General features: G+C 42.1%; 2 protein-coding genes across 2 annotated transcripts in view; both read left to right on the top strand.

The window, feature by feature from the left end:
• Nucleotides 1-16,321, top strand: part of LOC146992559 (caspase recruitment domain-containing protein 8-like) — a 134,208-nt gene that overhangs the window by 73,022 nt on the left and 44,865 nt on the right. The gene's annotated exons all lie outside the window — the stretch shown is intronic.
• On the top strand, nucleotides 270-14,987 carry LOC146992560 (NACHT, LRR and PYD domains-containing protein 1b allele 2-like). Its single transcript, XM_085788601.1, has 9 exons — nucleotides 270-344; nucleotides 575-789; nucleotides 3,133-3,395; nucleotides 3,892-4,020; nucleotides 4,432-4,573; nucleotides 4,750-4,839; nucleotides 6,382-6,456; nucleotides 14,576-14,610; nucleotides 14,964-14,987. Exons 2-9 carry the CDS (start codon nucleotides 612-614, stop codon nucleotides 14,985-14,987), a joined length of 936 nt encoding a protein of 311 aa, XP_085644727.1. The 5' UTR covers nucleotides 270-344; nucleotides 575-611.

The raw sequence follows: 16,321 nt of genomic DNA, 5'->3' as shown, positions 1-16,321 counted from the left end.
TGGCAAAACTTATTACATATTGTGTTCAAGATTGTTATTACAAAATGTGGCCTTATTACATAATGACGTGAAGATGAATTACATTATTACATAATGCGGCATTACAGGGTTTAAAACAAAATTAAACCTCTCACGGTGGAAGTTTTATGACTATTATTTGTATCTTAGGAGAAACATTTCAGCTTCAGTGGCAATTTGTTTAACTCCTGTCATCACTATATTCTAATGTTCTCTAACCAGTTATTACAATTATATAATATATAATAATTTCTCCTTTCTGGAACCCAGGGTCCATCTTGTTTTACACCTGAGGTGTTTAAAGACCATGGAGGCATCTCCTACAGGTAATAAGACCATAAAATGGTAAAACTTGAGCAGCTGTCATTGTACAGTCTTTCTGTGGGTAATGGGGGCGGGACTAGATAAGCTTTTGCTTCTCCCGCTTTTCCCTTTCGGCCATGTATTGTATTATTTGATGATGAAGTGTGATGATGATGATTTAAATTGACATGCCCGAAATAAACAAATTGATTGATTGACTGATAAACGGCTCTGGATCAATCCTCTGCCACAGGTTCAGGGGCCCAGGTCCAGGTGTGTTCCAGTGTGATATGACTAAACTGGTGTTTAAGATGACTGGGGCCGGGGAGCTGACGTACAGGGTCGTCTGGTGGGATGTGGAGCTGCTCAGCACAGCTGGAAAGACGCCTGCAGGTCTGCTGTTTGACATCAAGTGTCCTGAGGATGCTGTGTCTCAGCTGCACCTCCCACACTGTGAGACAGATCTTGGTGAGTGGCACAAGATGGAGCTGATTGATTGATTGATTGATTATTTTAAAGCAGAAGTAAGCGGAACATTTGTGTTAATATAAGTCTTAAATAGTTATATCTTCCGACTTACATAGAGGGCTCTATTTTGGGGGGCGCAGCGAGGTGAACCCTTGCGCAGCCGGCACAGTGGTATTTTCCTCCAGTGCAACAACGTGCACAGCGGATTTGGTAAATTGGCAGACTGCTGTGCGCCGAGATGGGAGTGGTCGCGCAGCAGGGGGAGGTGTCGACAGATTCACCTTGGCGCAGTGACAATTTGTTGCCGAAAGACCGCGCCGAGAGTGCGCCGAAAGCTCGCCAGCTCCAACCTGGTCTACTCTCTGCGCAAGGCGAAGCGCAGCCAGCGGACTGGTATTTTGACTGCCCAGCTCGCAGTGCAGACACGTCACCAAGACCTCACAAGCAGGTTTCCACAGTTCCAGGCACATTTAAATGCAATTAATAATCACAATAACCCCTATTTATTGTAACTATCTGAATCAGCACATACACGTATATCTATATCGATTGTCCCGTCACACTGATGACAGATCAAAGGCTGTCGGCAGCGTAATGGAAACTCAGCCTGACTGAATTAACACAGATGAAACCAGGGAAGGACTGGGACTAAAAAGCAGCTGTGGATGTCCCAAGAGCAGGACTGTGAGGGTGGATTACTGCATGTTGCTGCTGTGTTGACACTACACACTGTGCCGTTGCGATGATCCGCTTTATTTATTTATTTACTTATTGATTTATTAGCGGGCGAGCGGCCGCATCGTCACGCGACCATAACAAATAAAACTGAAAACAAATAATGCGGCCGCTCGCCCGCTAATAAATCAATAAGTAAATAAATAAATATAGCGGATCATCGCAACGGCACAGTGTGTAGTGTCAACACAGCAGCAACATGCAGTAATCCACCCTCACTGTCCTGCTCTTAGGACATCCACGGCTGCTTTTTTAGTCCCAGTCCCTCCCTGGTTTCATCTGTGTTAATTCAGTCAGGATGAGTTTCCATTACGCATGCCGACAGCCTTTGATCTGTCATCAGTGTGACGGGACAATCAATATAGATATACGTGTATGTGCTGATTCAGATAGTTACAATAAACAGGGGTTACTGTGATTATTAATTGCATTTAAATGTGCCTGGAACTGTGGAAACCTGCCTGTGAGGTCTTGGTGACGTGTCTGCACTGCGAGCTGGGCAGTCAATTGCCTCTCTCTTCCACGGTGAACTCAAACTTGCGCCTCGCGCGCGGCGGATTTAAAGGCGAGGAGAGGAGCTCATTTGATTGGTGAAGATCTGACTCGGCTGTGTTAAACCCACTCCACACCTTCTCCCCGCCCTCTATGCCACTTGCGCCGGTGGGAGGGAAGGAGGCGGGATGTGCCCCGCTGCGCTTCGCCGTGCATTGAAGGAAAATTGCAAACTGCTCCTGGACACGCCTCGTTGGCGAAGCGAAGTTGAAGCGCAGGGCAGATCTGCCACGCCTGCACCTAGTCTAGGAAAATAGAGCCCAGAGTGTTTGGTCTGAAACACGGGTCTGTCAGTCACTCTGCTCTGCTGTAAGCCGAGGAGAAAACTTCTTGTATACTTCCTTGTATCCTACAACCTTTATCCAATGAGGAGAGAGAACGGCATAAAGGGCTGTGTGTGATCCACGACGAGGGCAGGGACTGCTAACTCCATCGGCTGACAAGAACGACCGGATCGCTTACTTCTGCTTTAATATAAGTCTTAAATAGTTCTATCTTCTGACAGCAATCACTTCTATAGAGTGTTTGGTCTGAAACACGGGTCTGTCAGTCACTCTGCTCTGCTCTGAGCCGAGGAGAAAACTTTCCTTGTATCCTACAACCTTTATCCAATGAGGAGAGAGAACGGCATAAAGGGGCGGTCCTCTCTGTGTGTGCAGCCAAGGGATGCGTCTGAATGTGGTGACGTAGGGACGAGGACGGGGACTGCTAACTGCATCTGCTGACAGGAAGTTAGACAAAACCACCGGATCACTTACTTCTGCTTTAATGACCACACAGCCAGGCTGGTGGAATTTGCTTCCAGTACAGCTCATTTGTACAGGTTCCAAACATGTAGACATACAGTACATACAATTACAATGCATATAGGGCCATGCTTGTTCCTCAGCGTTCAGAGTTCAAGATATTTATTGCGGTGGGATTGAAACTGTTTCTGAAGCGGGTTGTTTTGGAGGCAATTGAGCTTAGAGGCCAAACACCAGTGATGAGTAATGATGTGTTAAAGTGGGACTGACAGGACTTTTAGGTGTTGCTGACGTCTGTCTGTGTTCACAGCACCGCTGTCTGAAGGTCTGTCTGTGGTCCACATCAGTGATGATGGGATGTGCATCCTTAAGCCACAGGAAATAACAGACAGTCATGTGATTGTGGATGTTCCTCACCTCTCTGCCTTTGGCCTGGTATGGGATGTCATTAAAAAGCTTTTTAACATCGGCAAACCAACAAGTGGCCAAGTTCTGCTGTTTCACCAACCACCATCTGCAAAAAGCCAAACACTCTATGTGTTTCTACTGCCTGACAACGTCCCGATGCAGGAGGTAAAGTCCAGTTTTATTGGAGGTTTCTTCTTGTTAAAGGAGTGGTTGTTGCTTTCATCTATTTATGTTTATTCTCCTGCCATTTATTTATATATTTTTAAACTGTTTTACTGGTCATTTTGTTCTATAACCATTGCGCCATTTCCCCTTTAATGTCCCACTTTTATCTTTTTAAATGTTTTGTCTAATTTTACTCACTTTCAAACATTTCCTCTCTTTTAGCATTTTATTGTTTTATTTTTACTATTATGTTGGATTTGTATGCAGTTTTTAAGACTGTTTTCATTAATCCCTCCTTTTATCTTATTTCTACGTTGTTGTTGTTGTTGTTGTTGTTGTTGTTGTTGTTGTTGTTTTTTTACATTTTTTTATATGACTTGATTGATTGATTGATCTATTATAATAGTGTAAGGTCTCGACTTCAGCCTGTAAAGCGTCATGGATTCTTTGCGTTATGAAGCTACTGTCTCATAAAACTGTTCTAATGCTCCTGAAGGTGAAAGGTCAACTAGAAGGTCAACTAGAGGAAAAAGTTAAGTACATTGTGGCCCCTTCCATCTGTCACCTCATTAGAAACCAAATCTACAGTGTGGACTGTCCTGAGGCCGATTTAGTACAACCTGAGGTGAGTATGTCAAATACAACTTGTCTCAGTTTGTCCTCTAACAGGATGATGGACTGAATGTAATGGCTGTAATGTTTCTCTGATTAGTTAGTTTAGCTCAGATTTTTTGTGCAGACTTCATCTGTCAACATTCAATTGAAATCAATTCAATCTAGAAGCTGCTTTAAAAGAAGAGCAGCCAATGGGAAACTCTGACACGGTCATGTGGCATTTGGCTGACCAATAATGATGAGTCATGGACATTCATGATTACAGGTCTGGCCGGAAACAATGAGTTTGAAGAAGCTAACATTTAGTTGACTGCAAAGTGTGTAGAAGAAAATGTAGAACATTTATATTATTACAGCTTTAACTTTACATAGTCATTTAAAATAAGATGAGGTAACATGAGACATTGTTGATGTTTCACAGGATCCATTTTATGACTTCAACTATGGACCAAATTACCACCCAACTTTTGTGATGGAGTTGAAAGAAAGAACAAAGTCAGCAGTTGTCATTGTCCAAGACCAAGAGAAGAGACGTGTCTGGAAGTATAAAGCTAAACTAACAGGTAAATAAACCTCTGTCTTTAATTACTCCTAGACTCACTTAATCATGCATAGCTGTTTTGATTTACATAATTAATTTTGCTCTACATTATACCTGTATAGATGCATATATGCTACAAGTTTCCTTCAGAAATTCAGACTTAATGCTTCCCTATCTTAGCATTTGTTTCTGGTTCAGGTTTAAAAGCAGCGTCAAGTTCAGCTTCCCAGTCAAGTCAACCTCCACCCAGTGAACCAGCACTACGTCCAGTCCCAGTTGAGGAGGGATGTGAGTACACTAGGAGCCTAGAGAACCAAGTTCATTTGCACTTTATATGCATCAATGTACATCTTGTTAAATTCAACATCAAAGCTGTCATGGTCTATCCATCTATCTGTCCATCCATCTCCTCCTGGGTGATCCTGAGGCACTCCCAGTCAGAAGGGATATATAATCCCTCCAGCAAGTTCTGGGTCTGCCTCGGGGTCTCCTCCCAGTTGGACATACCTGGAACAGCTCCAAAGGGAGGCGACCAGGAGGCGTCCTCATCAGATGCCTGAATCATCTCAACTTGCTCCTTTCAACATGAGGGAACATGGCACTCTATTCCAGCTCCCTGTGGATGTCTCCCTGTGAGGAAATGGCCTTGTTGCAGAAGGCCATTTCAGTCACTTGCATCCGTGATCTGATTATCATGGTCACATCCCAAAGCTCATGATGATAAGTGAGGGTTGGAGCAAGAATTGACCAGTAAATTAAGAGCTTCACCTTCTACTTCATCTTCCTCTTCACCATAACGGTTTGGTAGAACATCTGGATTACTATGGTCACCGCCCCAATCCATCTGCTGATCTCCATCTAACCTGAACACTGAAGATATTTGAACTGTAGATCTACCAACTGGACGGACCCCCGTGGGCGGGGTCGTCACACTCTCGTCTCCACTTCATCAACAGACCATGATGTGGTTTTCCACGTAGGGTTACATGCTGTCATTCTGACATCTCACCATTCCGAAATCCCACCGTTCAGACATACCACCATTCCGACATACCGCTATTCCGACATGCGAACGTCCCACATGTGCCCCATATGTGCGTTACTCAACAGGTGACTCCCTTCTTATAAGCTGGGGACACACTACGCGATTTTCTGCCCTATTTTACCCATGATTCCCATTCGGGTCTACTCCGCACCAATCGGCACTAGTTGGTGACACTCGGCCTGGCGAGTCGGAGCAGAAATCTGTTAGTGTGATGGGTAACCGACTCAAATCGGCAAGTGTGTGAGGAGAACAGACGATTCTGGGCGCAGTCGGGTAGTGTGAAATAGTGTATGAACTCAACGTCAATTCCTCCACAACTTGATCCAGACCCGTTTTATTTTTTTGTAATGTATTTCTCACAGCAGATAGCTGTGTAAACAACAACAGCAGCAGCAGCGAGCTGTATGTCGTCCATGTTTGTTTACACTTGTTTACACACAAAATGTGTTGACATGGTTGCCTTGCAAATGATACCCTATATGCTTAAACCGTCTTTGACTCAACTAACCGCATATGTGGAAATCACACACTACACTACTTTTCAAATGTACCTGGATACGTGTGAATTAGGCCTAAGAGCCAATCATAACCTGAATGACAAGACCATGTAGGAACTGTAGGAACTACGCCACCTTGCTTGGATCAGGGAAACTGGGACCTTCTCCTGGAGGCAGATGGGAGGACTTGGCCTTCTGTCATGGTGTCGAGTTAATTCTGAGTTAATATTATTGATGCAAATTTTTGAGTAGCCTATTGTCAAACTAAATCATTTGTTCTTGGTTCAGGTTCAGCTTCTTCCATCACTGCCCTGTCCAAACAGCCACTAGCCACCGGAAGAGGAGGAGGAGGAGGAGGAGGAGGTAAAGAGCACTGCACTGCTCAAAAAAACAACTAAGATTCCCCACATGGTTTAAACAAAGTTCCCATCTAGCTGCCTAGTTAAAGTGTTTCCCACCTTATCTTCCAGGTCCTGATCCATGTGTGCAAAGTCTACCAAGGAGAGGGAAGTACGAGGAGAAACTGTTCTCAGTTCGGACAGAGTTTATTGCCAGAGTGTCCACTTCTGTACTTAAAGACCTGATGGATGCACTTCTTCAAAACAAAGTGATGAACAACAGAGAAAGGGAGTCGATCCCAGCTCTACCCAGGCCGGACAAAGCACAAGAGCTGATAGACATTGTGATAAGTAAAGGAGATCCAGCTTGTAAACTTCTGATCAAAACCTTCTGTGAAAAGGATCCATTTCTTTCGGAACAACTAAAGTTAAAATGAAACACAAATGAGAAACTGTTGGATACTGATGAAATCAGTCTCGTACCAATGCATTTTTAATCCGGTACATCATCAGAGACTTTATTCGTAACCCACTCAGGTGAATGGAATATCTGTTACTACTGTACCTGTTTGATCATACAGAAGTGAAATGTCCGTAAACTCTCAACTCAACCCTCAAATGTTTTACGTGACTTACACAGACAGACATGACGACTAATATTATATAATTTTAGGACTTTATTATCCATTTATCTCCTGTCATGCCCATATTTCATTATTTTTATGAATCTACAGATGTTGGTGAACCCACTTCACCATTAGTGAAAGTATATAGTTAGTAAATAGTTAGCTTGATACCTGTCAGTTAGCTGTTGATTGAACCATACAGTAGGCCTAAATGTGTTGCTAAACCAAAAACTAGCAGTTAAAAATGGTTAGTATCCAAGGGGCTTGTCCATTTGGTAATGATTTTTTTTTGTCTTGTACTTGTACTAAGATGGTACTGTAGTTACCATGCTTATTGCTACCATATTAGCAGTGAAGGTTTGTTTTGATAAGATGTTTGAGAAATGTAAAAAAAAACAAAAAAAACAAAAAAAAAAACAGCTTCAGTGTTTCAGTTCTTCTTCAGCACAGGGCTCTACGACAAAAAGGAACCTAATTAAAGAAAGAGCTGAGACTGTTCTAAAAGCTGTGAGATAAAATGCTTGGCTGAAATAATGTAAATTTAAGTGTAAGTAATGTATCTACGTCAGGTGACTGATCCAAACTCAGGTGAAGTGCAGAAGCTGCAAACTGTATAACATTGTCTCTCCCAGACAACATGTAAATCTGGGAGAGTAAATGGGTAAATGTGGGATTAGTTTGTTTTTTAAACATACCATTTCATTTTTTTATTTTTGTAATTTGTAAAGAATAAAGAGTGCTGAATTTATAATGTGGCACACCTTATGTATTAGGGTTAATGTATGTAGAACCTGATAGTGATGGTTGGCTTTATTCTTCCATATCAGTTAACTTGAATTGATTGTCACATTTTGTATTTTTATGAGAGATTTTTTGTATCTATATTCTGATATATTTTTCTATATCTTTTTTTATCAACTTGAATATAAAATTGTCTGTAAGTAAAAGGTGTTTTTATGTTCAGCCTCCTCTAAATGTATGAGAACAGTATCGGTACAACATTTGGGTTTGACATCAAAAGATGAAGATGAGACAAGAGATCAGTATTTCAGCTCTTATTTCCAGGTATTTACATTGAGTTGTGTTCAGCAAATGAAGAGATAGCCTCGTTTGTTAAGGTGAGCCAATTATACAGGAACAAACTGGCTTGAGACGTAGACCTGGTCCAATGTGGTCTAGATGGAAAATCTCCCTTTCAGGATACAGAATAATAAAGGTCTCAGGACAATGAACCATCTGAAAGAATTAACCACAGACTAAAACTTGTCTGAGACAGACATTATGGTATGAATAAGTGCCAATAAACAGAATGCAGAATTTGGAATCTGCACTGAGAAAGTCAAAGCGCTGTTTTGAGGCAAAGAAAAAAAAAAGCAAACAAACAAAAAACATTATTATCATCACAGTTATAACCAAGTGAGGAACACCTCATAAATGTGTTTGCTATGTACTGCTGTTGTGTGTGTGTGTTTTTCTTCTCTTTCCCCTGTAATCGTCCATAATGAATGTTACCCTCAGGACAAGGGGTTTGGAGGAATTCAAATGTAATGAAATAATAAATTGATGACAAAAAAAAGTGCCAATAAAGACCTCAAGTACACCACTGAGATTGAGCCATAAAAACTGATGATTAAATATAATTGAAATAAAACCCAGATAATGCGCTTGTCATGTAGGCTAATACATATTTAATATAATTAAGCGAATGAATAATAAATATAACAATTATCATTATTCTTTAAAATTATTCCCAAAACAACAACAACAAAACATGCCAGGCTATGGATGATGACACGTAATGACAGATTTGTAGTAGGTGTGTAAATGATCAATAATCAGTATTACTGGCATCTACCTGTGATACAGATGTGAACAGTACAAAGCCCCCCCCCCCAAATAAAATAAAATAAGGAACATCATAACTTCTTTTACATGAAATACTTTATTATATTTCAGTAATTTAATAACAGCATGGAACAAACAATCAGGAGAACCTGTGTATGATTACAACATCTTCAGAACTTGTACTTTTAAAAACATCATTGTGTTTTTAAAAGTAGCTACAAGTTCTGAAGAATATCTTGTAATTTTACACAGGTTTTTTCTCATTGTTCCATGCTGTTTTTCAAATTAATTGTGACTGATATTGCCCTGCTGTATATTATGTATTTAATGTTTTACAACTGTTGATATTCAATCATCTATTGATACACCCCGCCTTTCCGAAGCCCCGCCTTTCCGACAATAGACTTCCATTCATCGTAATAGCGGGGTTTTCTATTTTTTCTAAAGAACCCGCTACTCCGAAAAGGCTATTGGGGGAAACCCCCAGCGCGCAGTGCGCATTGATCCTTTTTTCCTTTTTGGGGTCAAACGGATCATGTGCATAATTAACTGCAAAACAAGCAAATACTTCATATTAATGACATAATGTTCATTATGCTTCCAGCCTGTCTAGCCTCTACCTGGTCTTTTTACTAAACTTAACCAACTCCTTTCTTCATTGCCTAAGCCCAACCAAAGCATCTCCCTCAGTCAGCTGTCAGCACGAGCGGCGGCTGCAGCCTCGCGCCCCTGTGAGCTCAAGCCGGGTTCAGCCGCGCTCGAGCGGAGCGGGGGGGGGTAGTGTATTTCTATTACTATGTGGAGATCTCCAACAACGGAGTTGGGGAGAAAGCAAGTGGGACAGATCTGCCCAGTCTCTGAGCAGCGCACGTTTCACAGACAAGCCACAACACAGAAGCAACGTCACGCGGTTCAGCACCTTGGACAGCTGCGGGGGGGGGGGGGTGTCGGAGTAGCGGTGTTTCGAAGTGGGGGTATTTCGGAACAGCGGGGTGTCGAAGTGGAGGTGTGTCGGAATGGAGGGCTGTCCCCAGGCCTATCGGAGTTGATGAGCTTTCAGGACATTCTTCACTTTGACCTCACAGTGAAGTCAGATCTGGGGTTATATTCATGTGACATAACTGAAGTGTTTGGGGTGATGAGTGAGATGCTGGTTTTGGTAACTTGTAAAGAAGCATGCTGAACATAATGTAGCATGCTAGCCAGTAGGCCTATTTGATTAAACAAGTTGATGTATCAGCCAATACTAAACTGAAATACTGTGTTTGTATTTTTTATTAATTCAATCACTCAGCTCATACTCGCTACAGATGATGACATTCCCTGCATAACTTTGTAGGAAGATCAGCAGTTTTATTCTTTTTTTTTGCTGCTAGCTTAGCTTTTTGATCAATTATAAACGTATTAACTTCTGTAACCAAAAATACTATTATTAGTGTTGTGACTGATATTGCCCTGCTGTATATTATGTATTTAATGTTTTAAAACTGTTAATATTCAATCATCTATTGATATACGTAGGCCTAATTTATTTGTTTATCTATTTAAATACACAAATAAATGTTTAATGTGGCCCTTGAATTTAATTGATTTTGTCACATATATGAATTAAATGCTAAGCCTACTCATTTATTTAACATTTTAATTACATTAAAATGATTTTAACCCCTTAAAATCAAGAGGGCTTCGCGACCCTCCCTGGATCTTTGGCGCCCCCCTTGGTTGGGAACCACTGAACTAGACTACACCACCACCACCAGCACCACCACTCCCCCTACCCCCGGAGCTCCGCGGCTCTGCTCTCTCACCTGGCCGACAGAGGAGTGGCTCTCCTCGGGGAGAACAGCAGACTGTTGGCGCGGCCCTGCTGCCGGCGGCCGGAGCTCAGGGCGGAGCGGGGGCTGAACATGTCTGACTCATGGATGTATTAGGTCTGTCTGCGGTCACACAGAGGAGGAAGTCCGGGTTAAAAAAATAAAAAAAATAAAAAAAACCTGAACGGAAACTCCTTGTATGGTAGTGAAGGGAGGAGTTCGCTACCAGATACAAAGAGGAAGCAGCAGTGAGGGAGAGGACGGACGCTGAGCAGGAGCAGGTACGGTGAGTTCTACAACTTATAGCTTCAAGTTGTGTTTGTTTTTAACATGTGCTATGACAGTTTAGCTGCAGCGCGGGAAACTGTCATTCAAACATGACATCAAACATCTTCCCCCAGAGAGACAGTAACGGTTCTCTCCCCGTCACTGGGACTGTCCTTCCCTTTGAACAGACAGGATTTACAGTGCTCTGTCAACCTGGACCAGAAATCCTCACGTTAACACCAACTGCCTCCTCTATTGTCACTTTAATGCTTTTACGTCTGAAAATATAAATACTCGGTATGTGACAGGGGTTCACTGACGTTGAGACGTTGAACTGGGGAGGGAAAAAAGGAGAAAAGTGGCGAGAAAACGAAACTGAAACTAAATGTTAGACTTACACATCATCAGTGCTACTGGACTGCATTGGTTCATACAGAGTAGATGTTTCTGTTATTCAGCTACAGTCTATTGATAGGCCTATAAATTAGTGCAAAATAATAACTGTACAGGATTCACGCTACAATTATTATACTATTATATTATATTATATTATCCAAATGGAAGCGTTTTTTTGGTACAGGTTAAATGTGTCACATCAGTGTTGTGCATCATAACACAGTAATTGCAGAGATCATATTTTCCAGACATAAAGGAAAAGTTTGATTGGTTCAAACACTAGGTGCATTTACATGGACACAAATATTCGGAATAAAGGGCTGATCCGAATAAAAATGTGTCATGTAAACAGAAGATTCTGTTCGGATTCGGCTGGATCCGAAAGAAATTCTGTTCGGATCGAGAGGGGTGGTTCATGCCGATTGTTATTCCGAACGACATCCATGTAAACACTTATTCCGATCGTTACTTCCTGTTTGGGGGTTATTAGTTCCTTTCCCACTAGCGCGACACGGCTGGACAGGGTTCTACTCGATTTTTATTTATTCATTATTTTTTTGCTTTTACACACTCTAGTGTGACGTCCGACAGGAATCAAAGCCGCTAAATTTAAAAACACACTGACAGGAGCGCCCACTGATCTACTGAGACTTGTTCTGTCACCTGAGGTAACGAGGTGGACGAGTGAGTTTGGAGCTGACGAGAGGAGAGAAAAAAGAGAGCGAGTACCGACTCGATATTACCGTACTCGCTTTCAGAGTAATCCCGCTTCTTTCCCCGCTCTCTGTCCGTTGTCTTCACCGTCTTCCACTGACGTCACTCCACAAATTTCCAGAGTGCACATAGCTAATTAATATGCACGTGCTGATTTGCATATTGACCATATATGGCAGTGTTTCTCACAGGATTCAGGAGACCATGGCGCAACACAGTCTCTTTAATTAATGGGAAACACTGATGGCGTGTTCACACCCGCATTTTTCTTGGTTCCGGTGTGATTGATCAATGGCAGGAACAGTTGTACACGTTACTCAGTCTGCTTAATAACGATGTACAATAGGAGTACAGCAGCAGCTCCACAGGTCCATTTTGAGTAGGCCTACTGAATGGGATAAATTGAGCCATTTCCACGTTTATTGGTTTGTTTACAGTAGTACAGGAAGTACAACTCTTCTACTGCTGTTGTTTTAGGGAAATTAGACAGCTCTGCACATGTCAAAATGCTGTTATTCTGAATAAAGCTTGGTGCATGTGTACGCACATCATGATCGGATGATTTGATTTTGCGCCCATGTAAACAGTGGATTCGGATTTTCCGATCCCTCAAATTTTTAATCTGATTAAGAAATTTTGCGCATGTAAACACAGCTATAGTTTCTGAGTGTTACTAATGAACCTCCAGACGAACCAGAAGATGAGTGATCATGAGGATGAGGAGGCGGTCGCTGCCTCCAGAAAGCTGTCTGCAGATGAACCAGGATCCTCAACCAGAGAGTAAGATCACACTGTTTATGACGTGTCAGCAGCTCAGTCTGGACCACCAGCAACACAAACGGACGACGTCGGCCATGAATCTATATTTACATTATTACAATAAGATCACACTGTTGATGTCATTTAAAATGAGCTGAGCTTCAGGTTAAAACACAGAGAAAAATACAACAAACTCTAGAGCAGGGGTCTTCAACGTTTTCCAGGCCAAGGACCCCCAAACTGATGGAGAGATGGAGCGGGGACCCCCTACTTATATTGTATAAAATTGTGTTTTATATTTAACGAGTCCTGTATTGCCAGGAAATGATAATACATACGTAGTCTATGAAAAAAAGTGGAAAAGTCAGGGGGCAGGGGCCCACTTTAGTATTCTTTCAGGGGGCCCAGAATTCCTAGCAACGGCCCTGGTGCCATATGCCAAAAGTGCCATATTCTCGACTATAAATCACGCTTTTTTTTAGGAGTTTAGTCAAAGGGACTTATATAAAAAATATATGCCATGCCATGATCACAACAGGTCACAACTATGCTCGTGGTAACTGAATGCTGCTACTGCACCAATGAAAGAATTACTAAACCATAAAAAGACAGAAAAAACAAAGCAGTGTTTCCCCTACTGTTTTTTTCTCTGGCTTTTTATGCATTTATTTTGAAAGGGCAGCTGGAGAGAGACGGGGGCGCGGAGAGAAAGTGAGAGGGGGGATTGACACGCAGCAATGGGACAGTCGGAGGGTCGCTGCAGCAGCCGTGCTCTACCAAGACATATGACGCTCGCGTCTCACCCCCAATCGTCAGCGCCGCGGTCATCTGAGCTGATTCTGGGAACATTTACGCCGGGCCGCCGTGTCATGTATCGGTTCCACGGAGCGTTTCAGTGACGGTGTCACGGCCTGATGCTGCTGCATTACTGCTGCGCTATGAGCAGACGTGGCGGCGCGCGTTAATGTCACCATCGTATGAGTGTGTGCTGTGAATTAACGAGTATGTATGGAGAATGAAAACTAAAGTCCCATCGTTGTGTAGCCGACGGTTCAGGGGCCGAGTGTCACAGCACCACTGACAGCGGTGTGTGTGTGTGTGCGCGCGCCCGCCATCGGGCTGATTTTAGAGGGGGGTGGGGGGGAGTGAGCGAGAGAGAGTGAGAGAGAGACGGTGCGCAGTGTTTGTATCAGATACAATACAAAGGCTCCCTGACACCTATATTATAGGAAAACAGAGGACTTGTATGTAAAAATCCGATGTTCAGCAGCAGGGAACGCCCCTATGGATCTTTTTTTCATAACTTCCATATCTTTTGTCATATTTCTTTTCCCTCAACCAAAACTTTCGCGACCCCCCTGCAGTACCTCCGCGGACCCCCTGTTGAAGACCTCTGCTCTAGAGGATGAACAGTGACCATGTTTCCTTGGTAGTTTGGATTCTAGTTTTATTACCTTGTTCATGTAATTTACCTTAATTGTAAGTCATAGGTGTAAAATCATTTGTATCACACTGAGGTTGTCGTTTGTGGATTTTAAATGTGACAGAGTCCAACCTGTTTGTTTTAGTTCAACATACAACCAGTAGAACTAATTGAATGTTGTAACTGGCTGTCTTTTGACATTAACACACACACACACACACACACACACATAGATGTGTGTATGTTTAGTTATAATGTAACATCTTTTCATATTAACTGTCTTTAAATCTGTTGTTTCAGTAAAAGAGCAAGAAGCTCAGACTCAGATCAAGAAGGTAAGTGAAAAACATAACAGTGTTATTCATTTTGATTATTTGTTCTTGTATTGTTTTTCTACATCTTGTAATTTGTTTACTTCTTTTTGATTTCTGGATGCTAATTCAATTAACTAAACTATTTCTCTTGATATTTGGAGGAGGAGGAAGGGGAGAGGGGAGTGGGGTTAGGAGGAAAGGATAATAAGAGAGTGGTTCTCTCTGATTGGCTGTAGGTTCTAGCAGGTATCAGTCTGTCTGCATCAAGACTAATCATTACATCATCTTTATTATCTAGAAATGTCCTTTGTCTTTGTTTCATAAAGGTTTTTTCTCTGACTGTAACTTTTATTTCCTGTTATTTTTCATGCCAGAGCGGCAGCAGAGACGTCACTTAGAGCAGATTAAATACCACCAGACAGAACTGGAGAAGTTGCGATTGAGGCAGCAACAGTTGCAGAGTTCTGCACAAACAGACGTATGGACACTTCAATATTTTTAAATAATTGTTACATTTTGTTTAGAAGAAAACATAATTTAGTCTCTTTCTGTATTCCAGAAACCATCAGATACTGCAGGAAGAAGTTCACATAATAAACCAACACCATCACCTCTTCCACCTGAAGGTAAGTAAAGAACATGTATTTGTCTCTGTGTGAACCTGACAAGACAGAGTATTGAACAGATCTCCTCTTATTGGCTGTTCATTACATCACCTTTATTGTTTACATCTGTTTCAGTGTCTTTATTTCATAATTGTAACAGTAACTTTGATTTCATGTTATTTTTCATGACAGCGAGACGGGTGTCAGCTTCCCCCAAGTCAGGATCTTCTGGACTTTCTCCCGTATGAACCTTAAATGTTTTTATTCTCTTCACAGTTCATAACTAGAAGTTTTGTTTTGAAACTAATTTAGTGTCATTCTGAATTCAAGAGCTCATCGACTTCTACAAGAAGAGAACCCACAGCTGGAGGTTCCTCAGCTTCTTTAGGTGAGTCCCTGACCAGTGGCGGCTGGTGAAAAATATTCTAGGTGGGGCTGTTCGTCCCTGAAGTTTTTGGTGACCATCTTGATAAAAGAACCCCAAACCCATTTTTAGGGATAAACATAAATTATTTATTTGCCTTCATAAATCAGCAGTTTGACAGATAATGACAATGAACAAACAGTAGTCTTTCACTGGTGGCACACAGTGGACGTGAAATATATTAGCAAATACTCTTAATACAAAAATATGGTTATTAAAAGGCATGTGTATGATGTAACCTACAACAGTGATTAATGTTAACTATAGACAAAGTGTGACAGGAACACTATAGGAGGAGCATAACGTGATTAAGTTTGGTCTGACCTTGCTGATGTGAGATGTTAACTTAACTGCTGCATTATCAGGTTTGATGATGAGTCTAACTGAACGTACTGGTCACAGCTGTAAACATATTGAACAGTGCGCTGCAGCCTGATGCTCCGCATCACAGACGTCCTGTCACAGCCTGGGTGAGTAGTTTCCCCTGGTGTCACTCAGGAATAACAGTGTCCAGTCCAGTGTCCCAGAAGCTGGATGAACTAATGAAAACGCTCTCGGACGAGCTGTGAACGCACCGCGGACGAACCAACAGCATGTAGTCCAAAAGTTCAAGAGAGAGCAGTCTCTGACGTGCCGGTTAACGGTGCTGTTTCATCCTGTCCTGTTGTCTTCAATAATCACTACAGGATGTACAGTTAAAGCA

This window comes from Trachurus japonicus, chromosome 1 (genome assembly GCF_045865225.1).
Source record: "Trachurus japonicus isolate A0001 chromosome 1, Traja_1.0".
NCBI lineage: Eukaryota > Metazoa > Chordata > Actinopteri > Carangiformes > Carangidae > Trachurus > Trachurus japonicus.
The sequence above is the reverse complement of the archived record's forward strand: the minus strand, read 5'-3'. Positions and strand labels throughout refer to the sequence as shown.